Source organism: Myzus persicae, unplaced genomic scaffold (genome assembly GCF_001856785.1).
Source record: "Myzus persicae strain clone G006 unplaced genomic scaffold, MPER_G0061.0, whole genome shotgun sequence".
NCBI classification, from domain to species: domain Eukaryota; kingdom Metazoa; phylum Arthropoda; class Insecta; order Hemiptera; family Aphididae; genus Myzus; species Myzus persicae.
In genome coordinates, this window is record NW_019103124.1 from 1 (window position 1) to 22,470 (window position 22,470).

Genomic DNA, 22,470 nt, shown 5'->3' on the forward strand with positions numbered 1-22,470 from the left:
GTATAATGTATATAGGTAATATAACTAGTAGACTACATATTATATAGATAATTTATTAATTAATACCTGATTTACCATGATTTTTAAGTTTATTACTGTTTAATTTTCGTTGAAGTCTTGTGTCATTTTCGGAGGATGATAAATCTGAAGTAAAAACAGCTTTTTTGCATTTTTTATGTGCTTCAGAATATAATTCTTAAAACAAAATGTATAGTTGAAATAATTATATTTTGTATTTTTATAAATTTAAATAAATAATTTATTAAAACATAGATACCTAAAATATAATACCTAATATCTAACTAGGTAATACAATATTATTTCAAATTTAAACACATTACAGTAGGGTTAAGAAGTTAAGTAATTCAAATTCGAATACTTACCGATGTTTGACAACAATGCACGTGCTTTAAACCAATTAAACATTTGTGAATCAGGGTCACTTTGACTTTCGATAAATTTTTTAGTGTTTCCGTTTGGCCAAGCACATTTATATTTTGTAACCCACTTACTGGGTACCACTTCCACGGAATTGTCCTCCTTAAAATGCACTACCGACCACATTATAAAAGTGGGTATAATAATTAAAAAAAAAAAATTATAAAATGTTCACAAATCATCAAAATAATCTTACTGTAGACGCAGAGCTAACAAATACGTCTATAACGACTAATGGATGAAATTGAAATAACAATATTGACAACTGGAAATCCAAATTATGTTGGTTACTTGGGTTAATCTAATAATAATAAGATAATTATCGAATGTTCTCGGCGGCGGCAATTCGTATAATCGTATATTCCTATGATGATAACGATTTCCTATTGTTCTATTTTTAAACATATTTGTCTACAACTTACTATTCATAACCACGGATAATATAGTGTAAACATGACGCGCCGCCGCCGCTGACGGGGGACAGTGTCGGCGCAATGCCGCAATTGTTATTCTTTTCAAGGCTTCAACACTGGGCATTACTTTATTACCCATAACAAAATATATTATAAATTACAATATATATATTAATATAATATAATATACATATTTACATATATATATATATGTATACTAAATACATATTAATATATTATATATTATATTATAAGTGTACGAGTATTATTAATTTATTATAATATGTATATAATATTATATAATATATGTATTTCGTCATGATGTTACCAGTGGTTTTATTTAGCACGTCATATATGTCTTAATCCGAGTTTTATATACATATGACCTCAAACCTTATAAATTGTTAATTTTCATTGTAACCCCTCGCACTTGTCTCTTGTTTAAGAGTAAACATTTGGTGCCACTGATAAACTATTTTAGTATATCAATTAGTAATGTATTATATTATACACGATACACCTATTATATTGGCTATATAATATAATATTATCTATATACCTAATCGCACTATAGTCACTGTGGAGTATGAACTATGGTAATCAAATTATTTTTTATGGGGTGATGTGGATGATTTTTTAATGAACACTAAAAATTAAATGTTTTTTTTTTATTGATATTTTTTAAGCCAGGCAACTATAGCTATTAGCTGAAAATTTAATTTATGGTTATAAGATCATACCTACATATTTTTTTTTTAAAAGGTCATAATCTCCCCTTCCCCGTTCGACCAACATTGGATCACACTCAAGACTCAACACTAACACCTGCTATACAATCATAACAATTTTTATGTAATGTACTCATTTTGAACACAAATATTACAATACATAATATTGTACGGTTTCTCTGCTGCGTTTTGACTGCTCGTCTAACATCAACTATACATACTAATCCGGATTCCGGACAAAATATAGGCGTTTATAATGTATACGGGGCGTCATGACACTGCGTGATGTTCTCTGTTTCACGCTGCAGGGTCTCAGAGAAACTGTACATGTATTCTTTGGTCTTTACTGGCTTACTGCTGTAACAACTGCATAATTGCATGCATTAGAATTGTAAAGACACGTTATTACTCTTATGTCTTATTATTATTCATAATAGTTCTATTTTAATCGTATATAGATTTCTTTGTACTGTGATTTGCTCGACTTATTAGTCAACTGTATTTAATAATAATTAGTAAGTAAATTTTAAGTTAATAAACGTAATTTATTACTGCCTATCTGGTAAAAAATGTCAGTTAAAAGTTTAAATGTATTTCTCAGATTTGTACTACAGTAGGTACTTGATAGAATGAGTGACTCTACGAAAAAACGGCGTTTGCTCGATGAATTATATGAAATTAGTACAATAGTTGAGACAAATTCATTACAGGAATTAGAGTTATCTGATGAAATAATAATTAATACACCAACACCATCATGCAGCATTAGTTCAACCGATTTGATGAATAATTCTATTTCTACTACTACTATCCAATGCCCTGAGTCTGTAGTTGTTGATTTGAATGAGCAAGAGAAACAGTATCATCGTAAGTATATTATATTTTATATCCAGCGCCACGGTCGTGGCGCGAGCTAAGTAAAAAAAAATATTAGATCTTTAAGCACTATAAAGATGTGATATCATGAATTAATGCTAAGTATATTGAATTTAAGTAAACGTATTTTGTTTCAATAATTTATTTACTTGGCGAGAAATTATTTCTTAAAAAAAATTTAGAATAATATAAATATTAATGATAATATTATTAAAATAATCATAAATACCTAACGCAGCAATGCTATTATAAAATGATAAAATCTACAAATTTGAAATTAAAAATTGCCACAATCTCGTTGATCTAAAAACATTTTATAATTATTAGTTGCATTGCTTTCCGTTCTAGTAACATATAATAAAAATGTAATATTAAAAATAATTTGGCGCCCAAAGCACTAGCTTAAAGTGTTTACTGGGAAATACGGCACTGGCCATTTAATTATTTTGTTCATCACACTTAGTTTCGTTTAAGAAATAATTCCTCGCCAAGTAAATAAATTATTGAAACAAAATACGTTTACTTAAATTCAATATACTTAGCATTAATTCATGATATCACATCTTTATAGTGCTTAAAGATCTAATATTTTTTTTTACTTAGACATTTTTACACGAAGTTTACGAAGGGTTTTTGTTGTGATTATTATATACACGCCTTATTCAAATATTTATAAAATTTAAATTAATAAATACTAGCTGTGGAATAATAAGTAGAAAAACCGACCATTATCTTTACCAAAAAATAATATAGATAATGTATTACCTACATATTATATAATATGAATACAATTTTTAAATATTATTATAGAAAACGAACAACTTTTATCATCCGATTTTAATGATGATTATAACTGCATATTATCCAGCAGTGAAAATTCTGATCAAAGCGCAATCGATAATGAAGACTTGCAGGAACCAACAATTAATGATCAACTTTCAAGTTGGAGTGTTGAACATAATATAAGTAATGTAGCAGTTAGTAGTTTATTAGGTATATTAAAAAAGCATCAATGTTTTAAAACTGTTCTCCCTAAAGATGCTAGGACTTTACTACAGACATCAGTGTCATCTAAAAAAATTATTTTAAAAACAATTGACCCGGGATACTATTATCATTTTGGTATTTTATCTGGAATAAAACAATTTTATCCTTCTGCAGAAAGATGTAATACTAATACCATAAAACTAGTAGTAGGAATTGATGGTCTACCACTCACTAAAAGTTCTGGAAGTTGTTTTTGGCCAATATTATGCTATATAAGACCATACAAGGAAAATGTATTTCCGATAGGTATTTATTGGGGGTATAAAAAGCCATTAGACAGTAACGAATTTTTAAATGATTTTTGTGAAGAAATAGTAGATTTAATAAACAATGGGATACAATTTAAAATAGATAGCCAAAATATTGTCACAAAAAAAGTTATTTTAGAAACCATAGTGTGCGATGTTCCCGCAAAATCGTTTGTGCTAAAAATTAAAGGCCATGCTGGGTTTTTCTCGTGCACCAGATGTGAAACGAAAGGACAATACATGCGTAATCGACTTTGTTTTCCAGAAATTAATGCATTAAAACGAACTCATGAATCATTTAAAAACAAATTACAGGAACAACATCATTTAACAAATACAACAATGACTAAACTAATAAACATACCAAATTTAGATATAATTCAAATATTTTCTTTGGACTATATGCATTTGTGCTGCTTAGGTGTAATAAAAAAACTTATTCGTTTATGGTTGTCTAAAGGTTCAAAAAATATTCGTCTTAGTAGACAACAAGTAAACAAGTTAAATATTTTACATTTAAGTTTAAGAAACTGCGTAACTTATGATTTTCCCAGAAAACCTAGAAGCTTAGACGAGTTTTCCAATTGGAAAGCTACAGAATTTCGACTATTTGTTTTATACACCGGACCGGTAATTTTAAAAAAAGTCCTTAATGAAAAATTATATTCAAACTTTTTATGTTTACATGTGGCTTTTACTATATTATTATCTTCAAATTCTAATCAAAATATGATAAGTTTCTGTGATAAACTATTAAAATATTTTATTAAAGACTTTTGTTCTATTTATGGTACAGAACAAGCATCACACAATATACATGCCCTACAACATATTGTTGATGATTTTCATAATTTTGGTCCCTTAGACAATGCTAGTGCCTTTCCATTTGAAAACCATATGCGAACACTAAAAAAAACTGTTAGGAAAGCATCTCAGCCGTTGCAACAAGCAGTAAAAAGGTACAAAGAACAGTATAATTTTAACACTTTTAAAACCTCTGATTCAAATTCAAATAATAACAACAAAGATATAGTATGTAAAAAACAACATCAAAAAGGTCCTTTGTTAGACAATTTAATAAATCCATTGCAGTACCATGTTTTAATTACAAATAAATTTAAAATTAATTGTAATTCAGAGAAAGATAGCTACATAATGTCTAAAAGTAATGAAATAATTAAAGTCATAAATATTATATGTTCATCAGAATCAAAAGAAAAAGTTATTGTGGGTTACACTTTTCTATTAAAAAGATCTTTTTTTATAAAACCGATGGACAGCATTAAACTTGGTATTTTTGTAGTTTCAAACCTTTCGTCAACTTTTGATTATTGTAGTATAAATGAAATTAAATGCAAATATATGATTATTAAAGTTGAAAATGAACAAATAGCATTTCCAGTTATACACACATTAGAATAGCTTTTACAATACTGCTGTTCTCTATTTAAATTTTAACGAATAATAATTATTATAATATTTTTTTTATTTCATTTCATACTCAGTATGCGTGTGAAATAAATATCATGTGTAATTTTTCTATTGAAATTATAGTAAGTAAGATTGTTGTCTAAGTTAAAATGTAAAATATTATATTATATTTGTACCTATTGGCTATTATAGTATTATATTTAGTGTATAATTTTATTTTAGTTATTTAAAAAAATGTAAAAGGCTTGTTTAGCTCATATTATAAACTTTGTATTTAATCGTAATTTAATAGATATAAGTCGGTATAAGGTATAACTAATATGTAGGTATACATTTGTTTTTACAAGTACCGCTAATCATTTTTATTCGGTATACAATATAGTTGTACCATAGTACCATAGTACCATACTATGGTTGCCATGTTGTATTTTAATTTAGGCTTGTATTTATATAATATTATGTTCTTAGGTAACTATCGTATAATTAATTATTATTTTATTATATTATATTAACCTTATTATGTAGGTACCTTATGCATTTTGTATTTTGTTTTATACTTATACCTCTTTTTAATTAATTAAAATAGTTATACCGTATGTGTATGTGTGTATATTTCTATATAAACAAAATTGAATCAATTTACCTTTTCAGATATCACTATATTATGTATGTGATAACTGACTATTATACTAGATCCAAGGTTTATAGATAATATCTATAATTATCTATAAACCTTGTACTAGATCAACAATATAATAAAGATTTATCTTAAGGTAACAAATACGTATCTATCTATCATAAATCCTTTTGTAGACATTTTTTAGTAAATTATAATACTATCGGCAACGTCATCCGTGTCATCCCCCTTCGGAAAAAATAAAACATTGCAGTTTGCAATAAATAATCGTAAACAAATTCAAAATATGTTACACCGTTCGAATCACGATGAGAGCATCATGCAGTTATACACTCATCGAGAGTCTATACCAAAACCCTCGCCAAAACCCAACAACTTCAGGTCTCCATATAAAATAAGCTTTAATCAAAGTATGCTTCGAATCAAGCAAATCACTACAGCCGTATTAATGTATAACTATAATATCTACAATTCGAAATAATACATTCATATAACATAATTAATTGTCCTTGTCTGGGCAACTATATGTTAGGTATACATATAATACCTATACCTAGTCTGTTATATATTATAACACCTACATGTCGAAGGGGCGAAATAACAATATAATTTAAATAATTTATAAATATAATGAATAATTTTAGACCATCATCAATATTATATTTTATGTTACAACTTACGGATATAATTATCTAATATAAAATATTATACAGTGGAGGCCTGTCTGGGGAGACTTTAAAATCTAGTTTTCCATAAAATATTCAAAAAAGCTATATAGTAATAAATAATTAAAACGAGAAATATTTAATAATAATAATAATAATAATATTATTATTATATTTTGTATCTGAATTGAAATATTGCGTTTTTCATAATATTGTAGCAAGCTAGATAATTTATAAATAGGTTATTCGACGGGTTTTTGGAGTTTTTATAAAGATAACGACATCGCGGCCGGCCGTCTCAGTCATAACATTATAAATTTATAACATGTAATGTCACCGCGCGTTTATAGACGGTATTGCAGAAACTGAGTTAAATATGGATTAAGTAAATTTACTTTATTATGGTGGGTTCAATAATTATTGACGATTGCATGACGTCGGCTGTCGCACCGGGCATCATATATCATCACTATATATATATATAGTCACGCATTGTACGCCGCACCTTTCAGTGTTACTCCACGTCCTGTATTATTTTATCAGTAATATTTTATTTTTATAATATGTTTAAATTTTCAGTCTGCTCAGCTGCTCAGCATATTTACCCACGGCCCACCATCTAACTGCTGCATGCTGTTATATAATACATACATTTGATGTGTATTCTTACATTAAATTATAATATAATTTTCGAACATTAATATAATGTTTCGTAAATATTTAGGTTTTAATACTATTCTTTAACTATTAATTAATGTATTATAAATACTAGGAGCATAATATTGATGGAATACTTACAAAACGATATTTTATTGATATTAATATACTAACTGAATTTTAATATTAATATTTTAACAATGCAATAGTCTTAAATAAATATTGTTCAATAAATGTTAATGTTTAAATCATAAATTAAGGTTAATTTAATATTAAAATATGTTTCTATTTTAAATATAGATAAATTAATGTAAAACCAAGTTAAATTAAACGTTTACATTTGAATATTAATAATTTAATTCAAAACCAATATTTAAATAAGTTTAAACACTAATAATTGTTATGTGGGTACGTTTTTGAAAACTTTTTGTATCCTAATATTTTCTATCGATATTTATTTACAGAGGGACGTTATAGAGGTGGCATATAAACTTTAACTGAGGTAGGGTGTTAAAATTCTAAAAACGTCTCTGGATTATTATGAGAGTGGAAAGATTTTTTGCGACGAATAACAGGTGCTACATTTAATATGAAATCTAGTTTGAGTATATTAATTGGTAAACAATAGTAACTGTTTCACGGAAGCTAATAAAAAATAATTTAAAAAATATTATGGTTTCGAGAAATTCACGACGATAATATTATGCCTATTTTAATCAGTATAATTTGTATTTTTTTTGACAGGATTTACAAGATGACAACCACAACTAAAATAATTGTATGTATGTTTTTAAATGATTTGGCATTTTTCAGGTTCCTGGTGACGTAGTTATGAGGTGGAACATTTTAAATTTCTTGCTAATAGATACTTAAGTTCATAATTTTTTATATAAATCTATAATATTACCTATTCTTGTTTAACCTTTACTCAGAATGATCCAAACTTTCTTAACTATTATTTTATATTCACTGGAAATCAACTTTGACTACATTGATAAAGATTGATTTATTTATAAATTATAATGGTTATGCATTGATTGTTTGATTATAATGGTTATGCATTCATTGAAATTTGGTCAACAACTATCAATTATTAATTGAGTGTATTTGTCTATGTTGAATTACCATATTTTTTTATTTATGAGTATTATGTTCTTGGTATACACGTCAAGAATTCTTTAACACAACTCACCTTTATTTATATCCTTTGCATAAACACTAAACAGTGCAATTCTTTCCTGTAACTTGTCAGTACACCATTGCTCATGTAAAATTATGGGGGAATATTTTCTACGTATGATACAATAATATTGGAACTTCTCTATCTGATCATCTGCCACAAAAGTTTGCCCGCTGACAACTGTCCAGTGAAAAACAGCGGTCAAGTATATTATATTACAACCACTTTTTTTATATACATATTCTCCTGTCGAAATCATACATTATAGTCTGCAGTAAAGCTAGTATTGTATTACTGAATTGGTCCAAATAAAAATACGAATCTCATTACTGGCGCAACCGAGAGTACACACTGTCGAACCCACTTGCCTGTTTACAATAATATCACCACTCAGTTTGGTACAACATTTAAAAAAAAAAAATGATTCGCAACTAAGCTTTGTTTTTGCGTGTTATTCTTATTTGCATGCAACTATAATTGTTTCACCGCACAAGAACCTGGGACTTTTACGGTTTCTACTGTTGTTATTATTATTATTGAGTCTCAGTTGTTTAGTATATTTTGTTTGTATGAAAAGAATTCTAATTTAAATTTAAAGCCAATCCACGGTGTATGTAGGACGTACTCGGCGAATAATATTATACCATTAGTATTTTAGTATTTAATTAAGGTATTCGTTGTTTATTTTTCCTGAACATTAAATTGAAAAAAACTTACTTGTGAGTTCAGAGACGTGCTCAGGAATTTATTCAATATTGTAATATACATTATGAATTAAAATTAAAATTATATGTAAGCAGTAAGTACATATATATTTGTCAAGTGTTCACGGGAAAGAGGTTTGAACCCCTCCCCACCTCTGAGTACGCCTTGAGTGAGTTATTGCAACAGAAAATGTAATAATAATAACAATAATACATTAAAATATAATATTAATATATTATAAACAATAAACATACACACAGTACGTTTGAAAACTACTACAGCAGCCACAGAAGTACAACTTACAAGTGAACGTCAGCTGACCGAGGGTTAAATTTGATATAGGTACTTGAAATGGGTACTCACTGGAGTTTAATCGGTTTTCAATAACATATTATTATTGTGCATCGTTAGTCGTTAGCTACTAAGTCGTTAGGCCGTAATTTCATCGGAGGCGTTAAGAAATAGCTTATTATAATAACAACATTATCATCTCGAATACTAATGTACGAGGCACCTATTTCTAATCTGGATAGGAATTAGAAAACCCATCGTCAAAGTTGATAGTTCATAAAATACATTATTTTAAAAATTAAAACCTATAGGTGATGACGTGATGTAAGTATATATAGTGCTATATATATTATATACCTACCAGCTATGTAGTAACGATATTATTATGTCCTTATTACTTTTAGACTTTAGTATAATAATATTTTGATGTATTATAACAATATGTTTTATATTTATATTTTATCCAATAGAGCATGTGCTGTTAAATGCCAGTGCCTATTTGATGGAAATTTCATTTTTTCTATTTAAAAACAGTGTGTTAAAATGGTTATTTCTATTTTTCTTTTTTACAGTTGATGATCTTAACTTTACAGTGTTATAATTGTTACAGTTATATTATATTTGAGTTCCTAACTCATAATTAGCTGCCGTTGTAATTTATTTTTTTACAACTATCTCGGCACTAAACGCGTTGTCCATCAGCTTCATCCGAAATCATTACAATTTTTAATTTATGCTTTGATATTTTTAACATCAAAGTGGGTAAATATAAGACACAGTCGTCGAAGTTGTTGAAGTTTTAGAGTTATCGGAGACGGGGGTTTTGAGATAACGTCGAAGATCTACTGCTGCAGTATAATAATAATATAGATGTAGATATATCGTATGTCCTTATAATATAATGCAATATAATGTAATAATATATAAGTACGTATAATGTATAATATGCAGTTAAAAAGGCGAACAGAAAGGCCAGAGCCCAGAGGGGATGATTTTTAACCCCCAAACTACAATAACTGTTTGTTATATATTTTTTTTATAGTCCCCTTAAAGGGAATTGGTCGGGGAAACAGCAATCAGGGGTGTTGGTGTGTGTCTGTTACTTCTCTAGTGGGCACATGCCTGTATATAAAGAATGATTCACCGAGAGCATGTTCACCCTATCTTGTTTTATACTATAATAACGCATTTCTTCAAATTCTGATTTTAGGAGTTTTTAAGTATACTTAAAGACATATTCTCAAGGATTCAATTTTTTATAGCTTTTTAGGATAAGTGACTTGTAATAGTGAATAGCGATACAAATTTTTTTTTCAAATGAGAATAATCATTTTTTATTGTAAATTATTGAGCAGATGATTTTATTGAAAATCTTTAAGTAGGTATGCATTAAAAACGAAATTTGTTTCTAGTACTTTCGAGTTATTTATCTTTATGTACTAAAAACAATAATCCACGATAATAGAATTAACATATAAAGAGGCTTTGATGATTTAAAAATTGTAGTATTTGCGAATATGATAATTGTTTGCCTTCACAGGTCGATCCAAGTTATATAGAAAATCTAAGTACTTGATAATATTATTATGGTCTTTAAAATATTATTACTTAAGAGTTCCAAAAATCAGAATTCAGAATCGAAATAAATGTATGATTAAAGAAAAAATGGTGGAGAAATGCATGGTTAGTCACTTCGTAGTATCTACCTATAGTATAATAGTATATAAGCATATTCATGTGATAGTGCAGTGAGAACATAATTCAGGCTACCCGCAATGTACTAAAAAAAATATTAAAACGTGCATTAACGTCACAAACTATATTAATTATATTATAATGTAGGTACCTAAGTATTATAATTATACGGAACACACTCAGATAAACTCAAATTTTCGATTCACTGTAGAACTGCCACGACGACTATCTATTATGCGTCTCAAAGCCTAAAGGACAATTATTTTAACCGCAAACTCTCTTCAAAAGGTACCTATTAACTGCATTTCAAATATTTGTATTTGTGTCCATGTCCTTTAAATTGTTTGTCAGACATGATAATATAAGATTTAACAGTATTGAAACATCCATTGAAACAATAAATGTGTTCTTGTTGTTCAAGTGTGAAACATCGATTGAACATCAAATCCCAGTAGGTACTTAATACTTAAATAAAAACCCGCGTATATAACATGGGCTTTTTTTTTGTATTCAAAAAGTTTTTGTTTTCAGCTTCATTGCCAAGTCCTTAAAAAGTAAAAGTACCAGAGTCGACAAAAAATATCACTAGTGTTGTAATAATTATTATGATGCTGAGATGCGTTACTGGCGATGGCGTTACTACTTTAGGTAGCTGCAAACGTTAGTTCTATCAATTATCATATTTTATATCTGCAGCGTACGGATTTTTTTCCGTAACAAAGTATGATCATTAGAAACAGAGATCATCGCTTAAAATAAGCAGCAGTAACTATATTACTATGCTGGTAACTTTCGTGATAAAATCAGACCAAAATTAAAATCCGTATACTCTACCAACATACCAAAGCTAGCGTTTTAGCAATAGTATTTAAATGTAGCCCGTTGCCGGTAATTAATAATTTAAGTATAACGCTTATTGAATGTTGAGTCAATTTTTGCGTGTGATTGCCATCGTACCTTTAGAGTAGTTATTTGGGTCTGATGATTTGGGTTTAATATTGAAATTTAAGTAGTTATTAACGCAAAACTAATTAGTAATACATTTTTTTTAATACACTTTTTATAAATATTGGTTGGTATTAAATGTTGTTTTATTTTTATTAATTATATTTTGTGTAATATTATGTAACATGCTTTTTCATAAATTAATATCTAATAAAGCTTAATAATAATATTTCGTATTAACCATTTGTGTTTACTTCTTTGGGTAGGCTCTAAAGCACCACATTGTTTACAGTTGCTTATTCTTTGAAATTAGGAGAGTAGATTTGTAGACAATAATTAATTTTTTTATATTATTTAGGGTTACCATCGGCCACAGAAATAACATAAAAAACAAATTGGTATAGATTAAGCTACAATGCGTTGTTATGGGATTTTTTTTCAAATAAAAGAAATTACTATTTAATTTATTGTTTGTTATTCAAACGTACAACAAAAAGCAATGTCCGTTGTTCATAGCCTATACGATCAAAAACTACTTGACCATTTATGACGAACATTATTTGTCTTTAGAGATATCTGGGCAATTTAGATAGTAGTTTGAATCATATTTAAAAAAAGCTAAGTTGCAAGTGCTAAAATATATCCAATCCTCCACAGGCATATTGGTCATCTCTGTCGAATTAATTCACCAAGTGAGGTAAATTGATGCCGATTTGTCCATTAACTGAAACCGAGATAAATGTATTTAGCGTCGTGTGGCCGTATCGTATATTTATTCATTTTTTTGATGTTAATTTGTTTATATAATCTAAATCGACATTGTTAAATAATTATGGAAATTATATTTCTATATATATTATATTATACTTCAAAGTTCAATACTAAGAGTTGAATTTACATCTCTTTTGAATTCATAAAAACTATTAACAAAAGTATCAGTATTAGGCAACTATACGGCTATACGGGCTAAACTTATTTTTGTGTAATACGAATAGGTAATTTATTGGAGAATTTGATATAAATTGAGTAGTTGCTAATATGAATGATTAGATTATAATTATTAATTTCTCAAACTTCTTTTAGGTATCTTAAAATAATTAATAATAGGTAGTTAATAATTCTGGATATTAATATTGATTGGGTGTGACTATAAATAAATTCTTGGGAATACACTAAATTATGAACTGTGTGCGATGAGGGAGCTCTGTCACCCCTTGCCAATCCCTTAATCAATAATTAAAAATAAGCAAAAACTATCTGAAATAAAATATTGTTTGATTAAAAGGTTTGAAATTTATTAGTTTTTTTTTTTATGAAAACAATTTGTAAATTTATACTTAAAAACAATATAGTAAATACGTAACAACGTACCTACCTATCTATAATAATTTACAATTTTTTCCATAAGCTGAATTTCTTGTATTTTCAATATGATGGCTGCAGTGATTTAACGCTTCTTGACCATGCATCTTAAACTGATCTGTGCGGGTTATGTAAATACTTACATTCAGATTTTCACGTACCTATGATTGAAGGTTGCATTCATCAAGTGGTGGTTCGCTTATATTAATTATGAATTGTGATCGTTCATATTACATATGATATATTATGTATTTATTACATTTCACAGCTGACCTTAAACACATATACTGACATTAAAAGTATTTACGAATAATAATACATTATTAATTATAAAATACCTACCATTTAAGTTAACTGGTAATTTATTTCTGTCCGTAGAAGGAGGATGGGCTAAACATTTTTAATTCTCTTTATGGATTTTTTGTTGATCAATGAGTTTCATCATTTATCGATCGATTTTCAACGCAACGTCATCAAACTAGATATTGACTAGACAAATTGAAGGATTATAAGATAATTAATAATATTAAGCCATTGAAGTATTCTATATAAGTAGGTTACGTATTATATATTTTCAGCTATGATCATCCACCACTATACGATCGCATAGCCACGTATTTTTCACTTTAATTTTATTCCTGTACGTACAAAATCATACATTTTGAAAGTGAGTACACGCCATACATAGTAATTATATACGTCGCATACCGCCATTACCTCCGTATACCGTCCACTATACCACTGCCTAAAACTAACCGTATGGGTATTATTTCAAGTGTTTTTTTTTAATACTCTTCGTCGTGCGAGCATTGATTTTTTATTTAAATTACATACGCACATATACTACGATATAAAAAACAAAAACGCCAATAAATTCGCCCCCGGAAGCATTTGTAACAGTTTCACCATCGCTATAATATACCGCCGTTTCGTCGACTCGTAACCCGACCCGACGGTGACCGAAATCCTTTTGCAAGCGTAGAGCCAAGCGGCTGGCCTTTAAAAAAAAAAAAGTAATGATATTATTGTTCGAACTGTAATTTATTTTTCCGTTGCCTTCAAGCTGATGCAAGGCATGTGGCGTGGACGCGTAGTGTGAAAGGTTTGTTGAGAGGTAGGGGCTGCTGTGAAGTTTTTGGGGTTGGTGAGTCAAGTTGCAGGTGCGTATCAATAAATAATGATGAAAATAATAATTATTGATTTTTGATATTAAACCGTTTATATAGGGACTGCAAGTTAAATAATATCTGCGAGGCTAGAGGAAAAACACTTATATAATATGTACCGGTATCATTATGCTTTGTATTATTTCTTACTGGACATTTTATGTAAATCACCTCTCAGATCACCATATTATTGAATACTGCGCATCTGCCAACCATCATGGTGTTTGCATTAGTCTGACTGTTTAGAGTTATATATTTGCAGATAACTGATAATTGGAAAACAATCGAATAAATGTTCACAATTTTAGAAATAATATCATGATATAGGGATGATTAAAATATCAAAAAACCAGTTGCAAAAATGATTTAGAAACAAAAAGCTCGGTAATATTAAATGACTCAGGGATACATATAATAGGGTATCTGGATGTTTAACCACTGGACTGAGACATATATCCCCTGAATCAATGTATATATTTTTACACATAATAATAGGTTGGAAAAATAGGTTTGTATTACTCGAAATATACGATCGTCATATCTATTGATTATCATCAATCACGTTGTACATTTATTACCTACCCAATTTAATAAGTAAATATTAATAAGCCAAAATTATGTGAAAGTATTATTGAATTCTATTTCTTCATTAATTCAACAAATTGTTGTATAGTTATTTAATAAAAATCTCGTAAACAGTATGAATTAATTTATTTGCATTTGTAATTTGTGTATTGTTTAATATATTTTATATAAGTGCATTTTGTATTGGCAATAGTGTCATTATGACGTATTATTGAATTGTATTTAAATATTAATTGAATCATTTGTACGTTTATTTATTTCCATTGTATGTTATTGTTTAATGTTTTTACTTTAATCTTTTTCTCTGGGGAGAAATTGGTCCGTTTGGGGGGGGGGGGGGTTGATTTTCTAGATTCATAAAGCAGGTGTGTATCCATTATATGGACCTATACTCATACATGCAAATTGAATTTTGTCCATTCAAAATGTTTCAGGCGTTTTCTCAGATAAAGTATTTGCATTCGCAGTGTACCCATAAAATGTCGATTCTCGGGACCACCTCAACGTCACTGAGGCCGCCTGCATAAAAAATCATAGCTATATTACATTATTAGGTGTATTTGTGTAAACAATACAATATTTACCGACACGTCTGCATGTAAGACATTGCGCATTTAGTTTTAGAACTAAGTTCCTATAAGCCCACCTGTCGTCAAAATACACGGCACACACCGCGTAAAAGCTCTACGAGACACGTTTCTTCGTACGGGTTTGAATACCTACGACTAGATTCGTGAAAACACAAACGGTTAAGTACACACGTACTATTTTTCATACACACTTTCACATTTATTGCACATCACGCACATCATAAAGGCGCGTTGGTATGGGCAGGTTGTAGGTATACACACAATACACATGCCATATTATACATGTATAATATATTATGATATTGTCCATATATTATTATTACTTCAGAAACTACAGATGAAATAGTAAATCAGCACGTCTGCTACTGGCAGGCGCATAATAAATACTTATTATATAGGTATGTGTACCGTTTATTATGACCAGGGTTTGTAACCTAATCTAATACTTAACCTAACATAATGTTGAGCATCGTAATAATAACAGTCGCATTCGTATTGAATATTATTGGATGTAACTATAAACCGCCCCTCAGGCCTACAACAATTCCTCCAGTTTACATAAATAACCAAACAATTCCCATTGTCGATTCCGTTAAATACCTAGGACTCCTTCTCGACGAAAGACTAACTTGGGCTTATCACATCAGAGCTAAAAGAACTTCCCTTAATCTCAGTCTTCACAATTTAAGACCACTTCTTCGATCCAAAATCTCTTTAAATAATAAAACACTAATATATAAACAAATATTGAGTCCGCCAATGACTTCCGGAATTCAACTGTGGGGTACCACTAAAAACTCAAACCTAATCAATTTCCAAGCGTTCCAATCAATATCTCTGCGTGTCCTCTCTAATGCTCCCTGGTACGTCAGCAACCGCACCCTATACATCATGAGCTCAATATACCATCAATATCCACACTTGCCTCTTATCATTATAACAAATTTCATAAAAATACCTTTAACCATCCAAACCCACTCATATCTAAACCTTCATCTTGTACAATCCCTGATAACCTCTCTCGTTGCCTCAAACGCAAATGGCCGCGTGACTTATTAAAAAATTCCTAGTGCTACTTATTATAAAGTTACCTCCCCCCTAAGTTTAAATTGGAAGTAGTGTCACTGGACACTCCTTTCCCTCAAGATATTCATGTCTTGTAATATTGTTCATCATATTTACTTATTATATAAATTGTATATAGATTGTAAATTTTCTTAAATAAAAAAAAAAAACTTTAAACAGCAGCTGGGTAACCTAAATCAAGGATATTTTCGATTGTAAAACATTTTATAATAACGTGCTAACAATATTGTAGGTAGTAGCTCAGTACGTCTTACAGGCTGATTATATTATCACACACGGAACAATTATTAGTTCTTCAGGCGTTAATGTTATTTTTTGAACGTATTCTGAGAAATACTAATCCGTTGAATTCCGTTCTTCAATCAATCCTCTCTTGTGGATAGTATGCTTGTCAGATTGGATTTTATCTTATGAGTTATAGTGTTTTACCTTGCTCATAAAATATAGTAAGTATAGGTGTAAAAGCAATGATTTTAACGTTGCCGATTCTAAGGTTTTGTTGACAATAAAAGATATGTAATTAAATTTTACAATCCGTTATCAGGGCATACGTACACTGTGCCCGAAATTTTATCTATGTTAAAAAGGTATAATGTAAACTACGCCCGAATTTTTATCTAGTCAAAAAGGTATAGTGTAAACTATGTCCGACTTATTAACTTATTAAATTTTGATTTATTAATCCGCTTATTAAAGTCTCTATGTTTGATGTAGTAAATAGTACAAATGAACCGTTTAAATTCCAAAACTCCAAAACAAAAAACAAAAAAAAACTTGAAAAGTTATAAAAAGTAATTAATAAATATAATAATGGTTAAATTCTAATTGATGAATATGTATCCACCATATGTTATTATTTGTAATAGGTATTTGTATTTATTTTGCTTTTTAAAATTATATTTTAATTAAGTATTAAGTATTAAGTATGTATTACGAATTAAGTATTTTAGCTGTAATTTTACCTGGGTGTAGTTAACATAATATCACTATTTTAAGCTTGATAAAAACTTGGGCGCAGTTTACACGTGTGATTTTGTATTTACCTGTATTTTGGGCGCAGTTTACAATCGCCGCGTTATCATTGTATCAATATTGTATCATTTCCGATAAACTTACTTCTGAAGCCAAACTAATTTGTCAATACATATTATTATAGTTACTACGATTTCAATAAGTCCAATTCTAAGTCCACTCCAACAGACAATAATAATTATTATAACTGCATTAGCACCCTACTTAATTTTCACTGTTGTGTTGTCGAACCAATGTCCACGGGCATTAAATTATATTAATTGACATATTTTGTTTTTTAAATTTTATTATGTTCTATAATACAAATTAATTTTGTCCCAATGTCCATTTAATACGCATTTTAAAATACAATACGTAATGGTATTAGATAAAAATGATTACATTTTTTTTCAAGTTTTCCTCTCAAAATCTCACTAATTTAAAGATATACAGATACGAGAAAGGTCGGGATCGGGGATACTAAATCGGACAATCGATAAGGGAAATATTAAACTAGCAATTAATTTTATATATCTACCGTAAAGTTGGAAAATACAAATGTATTTTTAAATTATTCATATCGATAATATTATGGTCGGATCACGCGGAGTGGTGGACCATTCGAGGGCGGACGAGAGGGGTTCTATTGTAATAATGGTTAAATAATCATGGTTAAATATACGTACTATATCATTATACGCTCTGTGCCCGTCTTAAGTTTCCTTCGAAACTAGTTACCCGTTTTTTGCGTTTTTTAGTTCACTAAATCCGGGAAAGTGCGTGCTTCGACTGGTGTCGTTTTTGAGTCAGTCCGATTACAATTTATTCTAAATTTTTTACTTTCAGTCATTTGTTAATTAATTTGTGCGCATCATTGAAAGGTAATAATTTATTATAAGTTTATACTATCACCTAATTACGGTTGAATTCTTATCGACATCGATAAGCAGCGTCGACCCGTGGAGGCTATCTCGTAATTCGAATCCGGCACGTGCCAAGGTCGCCGCCTATCTTTGCTGTCTACGCCAGGTGCAAGTTATTTGGCCTATTTATTTTTCTTAAGGCGCCTTATTTTGTCCTTTGTTTATCCACACGTTTTCACCAGGTAGACGAAAACACATAATGACACAAAACAATGATCTTCTTTCTTCCGAGTTAAACAAATGGACTAAAAGCATGCTCGTTGACTATATAGTGGCGCAGACTCTGCCCGCTGGTGTGAAGCTAAGTGACGACTTGTCTAAGTTTTTAAAAAATTCTTCTTCTGATCCTGTATCGCCTTCGCATGGAAACTCAATTAATATTGCTAATATTCTCCAATCCGTGGTTGTGGAGCTCAAATCCGTAGCTCTAAGTAACGCTAAGCTACATGATAAGCTCAACCACCTCAATGCGGCACCTAATGCCCTAACTCCCAAATCAAATGCTCAACTCTTTAAACTGCCAGTTGATGTACACCCGAACTCGGTTACGGGTAATCGTTCTACTCAACCCGCAAACCAATTGACTGCCAGTCAATCTTCGTCTGTAAAATCAAAATTCATTGTTGGTTCTGTAAAGAACTCATCTTCCAAGCTGTCATCAGTGCCTGTGCGTAAGCATGTTGATATTTTTGTCTCGAGGCTTGATCCAAGTGTTACAACTGCCCTGTTAGAATCTGAAATGTTCAATGGTTACTCAGACGTGACCATCAGCAAAATGGTTACAAGGCATCCATCATACTCTTCGTTCCATATTCGTCTGCCTGCGGATAAGCTGGATGTTGTCCTCGATCCTGCATTCTGGCCCGATGGTGTAATGGTCAAACGTTTTTGGGGTCGTCTTGCTCCTGAGATGATTCAAGACGCCACTCCAAAAAACTGATATCTTTATGTTCGTCTACCTGTCCTCCTCTTAGTATGGCGTGCGCACCACCCACTTCCAGATCTGGTGTTGTGAAGCACCCCGAAAAACTTATCAGCCAAGGAGTGAAGCTTACCATGGGCTACTATCAAAACTGTAGAGGTCTAAGAACCAAACTTTGTCTTTTTAAATGTAATGTTGCTGTGTTTAATTATATTTTCATTTGTTTAACTGAAACGTGGCTTACTAATAGCTTCCAAGACACGGAATTAGGTTTACACAACTATGTTGTATTTAGGTGTGATAGAAGTAGTCAATCCAGTAGTTTTAGTAGAGGAGGAGGAGTTCTCGTTGCCATTCGTAACGATGTGGTCCATAACTTGTTACCTGCACTCATTAACAATGTTGAATATCTATTCGTTAAATTTTATGTAAATAATACTGCTTATATTGTTTGCTCCGTATACATTCCTCCTAGTAGCCCTATCCCGGTATATGAGTCCTTTATGTCTGCTGCTCAATATATTATCGACGCTAAACCTGGTTCCGTATTTATTTTCTCTGGTGATTTTAACCTTCCTGACCTATCCTGGTCTAATGACGATTTTGGCTTAATTTATTCTTCCTCTGGCCCTGCTATCCACTGTGTTCCTGACGTTTTCGCATATAATAATTTTTTCCAACTAAATCACATACCCAACTCCCATGGTAATTTCCTTGATCTAGTTTTTTCCAATGATTCTCGGATAAATATAGAGAAATCCGTTACTGGGGTGGTTCCATGTGATCCTTACCACCCAGCCTTAGTTTTTATGCTTACTTTTGTAGATGACTTACCTTCTATTGATAGATGTCATAAATATTATAATTTTCGTAAAACCTGTTATCCTCGTATTAGTGCCTTCTTATCATCGTTTAACTGGTTAGAAACCTTAACAACAACTGATATTGATTCTGCTACGTGTGCATTGTACGATGCATTGCATTACTGTGTTACAAGTTTTGTACATTTAGTTGTTTTCAAACCTTCTAAATTTCCATCCTGGTTCTCTAAAAATCTAAAAAACATTGTTTTTGCCAAGAAAGAAATGCACGCTAAATACAAAGCATCACGTAACCCTGTTGACTATAACAAGTTCTCTAACCTGCGCGCTCAGTATAAGTATTATTATAAAAAATGCTATAAAACATTTCTGGATAACACTGAAAACATGCTTAAAGTTAATCCTCGTCTATTCTGGGACTTTGTACGTAAGCGTAGATCTAGCAATGGTATTCCCAACTCTGTTCACCTCAATGATCTAAGTGCCACTGGTCCTGAATCCATCTCCAGTCTTTTCTCATCTTACTTTAACTCAGTCCATGTGCCTTCCTCAGCAAGTAGCATACCTGTAATCCCATTTGCGCAGCATACTTTACCTTCTGACTGCATCTTCGGTATCGATGATGTCGAGAACGGGTTAGCTGCACTAAAAAATGTGCACTCCGTTGGCCCTGATGGTCTATCTGGGACCTTTTTGTATAACATCAGGTCTGTCCTCTGTTTTCATTTATGGTTACTCTTCAGGCGTTCAATGGATGATGGAATTTTTCCATCAATGCTTAAAATCAGCTCAGTCACCCCTGTGTTCAAATCTGGTGACAAATCTAACGTCACGAATTATCGACCCATCTCGATTCTAAGTCATATTGCCAAGCTTTTCGAAAACTTAGTACTGCAATCCATTCAGCCCTCGGTTGACTCTGTACTAGTCGACGAACAATATGGTTTCCGACCCGGACGTTCTTCCACTTCGAACCTAATTGTGTTTAATAATTTTGTCCTTGAGGCATTTGAAAATCGCTCCCAGGTAGACGTGATTTACACTGATTTTGTGAAAGCATTTGACCGTGTAGACCACGCTATCCTCATTGACATCCTCTATAAGTCCGGTTTTGGCGAACCTATTTTGTCCTGGTTTAAATCATACCTGTCCGATCGTGTCCAGTGGGTTAAAGTGCTTGGATCAAAATCTGCTGTCGTCCCTGTTCCATCTGGTGTTCCCCAAGGTGGTCACTTGTCTCCCCTGCTTTTTTCTTTATTTATAAATGGAATTACGAAGGCTGTTCCTAAGTGTAGATTCCTTATGTTCGCTGACGACCTGAAACTTTTCCGAAAAATCGAATCTGAAGCTGACTGTCACGCCCTTCAGAACGAGTTAGATTCCATTAGCTTATGGTTTAGCACTCTTGGCCTCCAATTTAATACTAATAAATGCAAAGCTATGTCCTTCACCAGGCGCCGGTTGGTATTCGATTATTCTTACACTATCAATGGTTCAGTGATTGATAGAGTTGCAAGCAATAGCGACTTGGGCGTTCTTTTCACTGCCGATCTGAACTTCCGCCCTCACATTGACTCCATCTGCTGCCGAGCCCTCAAATCGCTTGGCTTCGTAATGCGCACCATGAAGGAGTTCAAGCTGTCTGGATCTCTCAAGACTGTCTACTGCTCTTTAGTCCGAAGCATGCTAGAGTATGCGTCTGTGCTCTGGGACCCATTTGTGGTTATTGATTCTTGCCACTTAGAGCGTGTACAAAGGCGCTTTCTGTCGTCTGCAGCTTACATGCTAAAAATTGTCCATCCTCCTCACGACTATACTCCAGTATTGCGCGCACTTAGCCTTACATCTTTAGCAGATAGGCGCGTTAAAGCTAATCTGGCCTTTTTAAAAAAGTTAATCGATGGTTCCTTAAATGCCCCTTCACTGCTTATCCAAGTAAACTTTAAAGTTCCACATCGGGCCACAAGGTCTCGAGTTCCTTTTACTGTACCTCTCCACTTTACCAATTACGGTAAAAACAAACCAATTGACCGCATGATGCGGTTGGC

At 31.0% G+C, this 22,470-nt stretch overlaps 2 protein-coding genes across 3 annotated transcripts; one reads left to right on the forward strand and one right to left on the reverse strand.

The window, feature by feature from the left end:
- Positions 1-39: 39 nt before the first annotated feature.
- Positions 40-904, reverse strand: LOC111033834. 2 transcript variants are annotated; one of them, XM_022314765.1, is made up of 3 exons: positions 635-904; positions 384-551; positions 40-195 (listed from the first exon to the last, which is right to left on the reverse strand). In XM_022314765.1, coding segments are annotated over exons 1-3 (309 nt in total). In that variant the 5' UTR covers positions 636-904; the 3' UTR covers positions 40-55. The 2 variants fall into 2 exon arrangements, with proteins under 2 accessions (XP_022170457.1, XP_022170456.1); XM_022314764.1 differs by having other exon boundaries at positions 384-899.
- A 342-nt stretch (positions 905-1,246) lies between these two features.
- Positions 1,247-8,013, forward strand: LOC111033836. Its single transcript, XM_022314767.1, has 3 exons — positions 1,247-2,446; positions 3,266-4,380; positions 7,954-8,013. Exons 1-3 carry the CDS (start codon positions 2,209-2,211, stop codon positions 8,011-8,013), a joined length of 1,413 nt encoding a protein of 470 aa, XP_022170459.1. The 5' UTR covers positions 1,247-2,208.
- Positions 8,014-22,470: the final 14,457 nt, after the last annotated feature.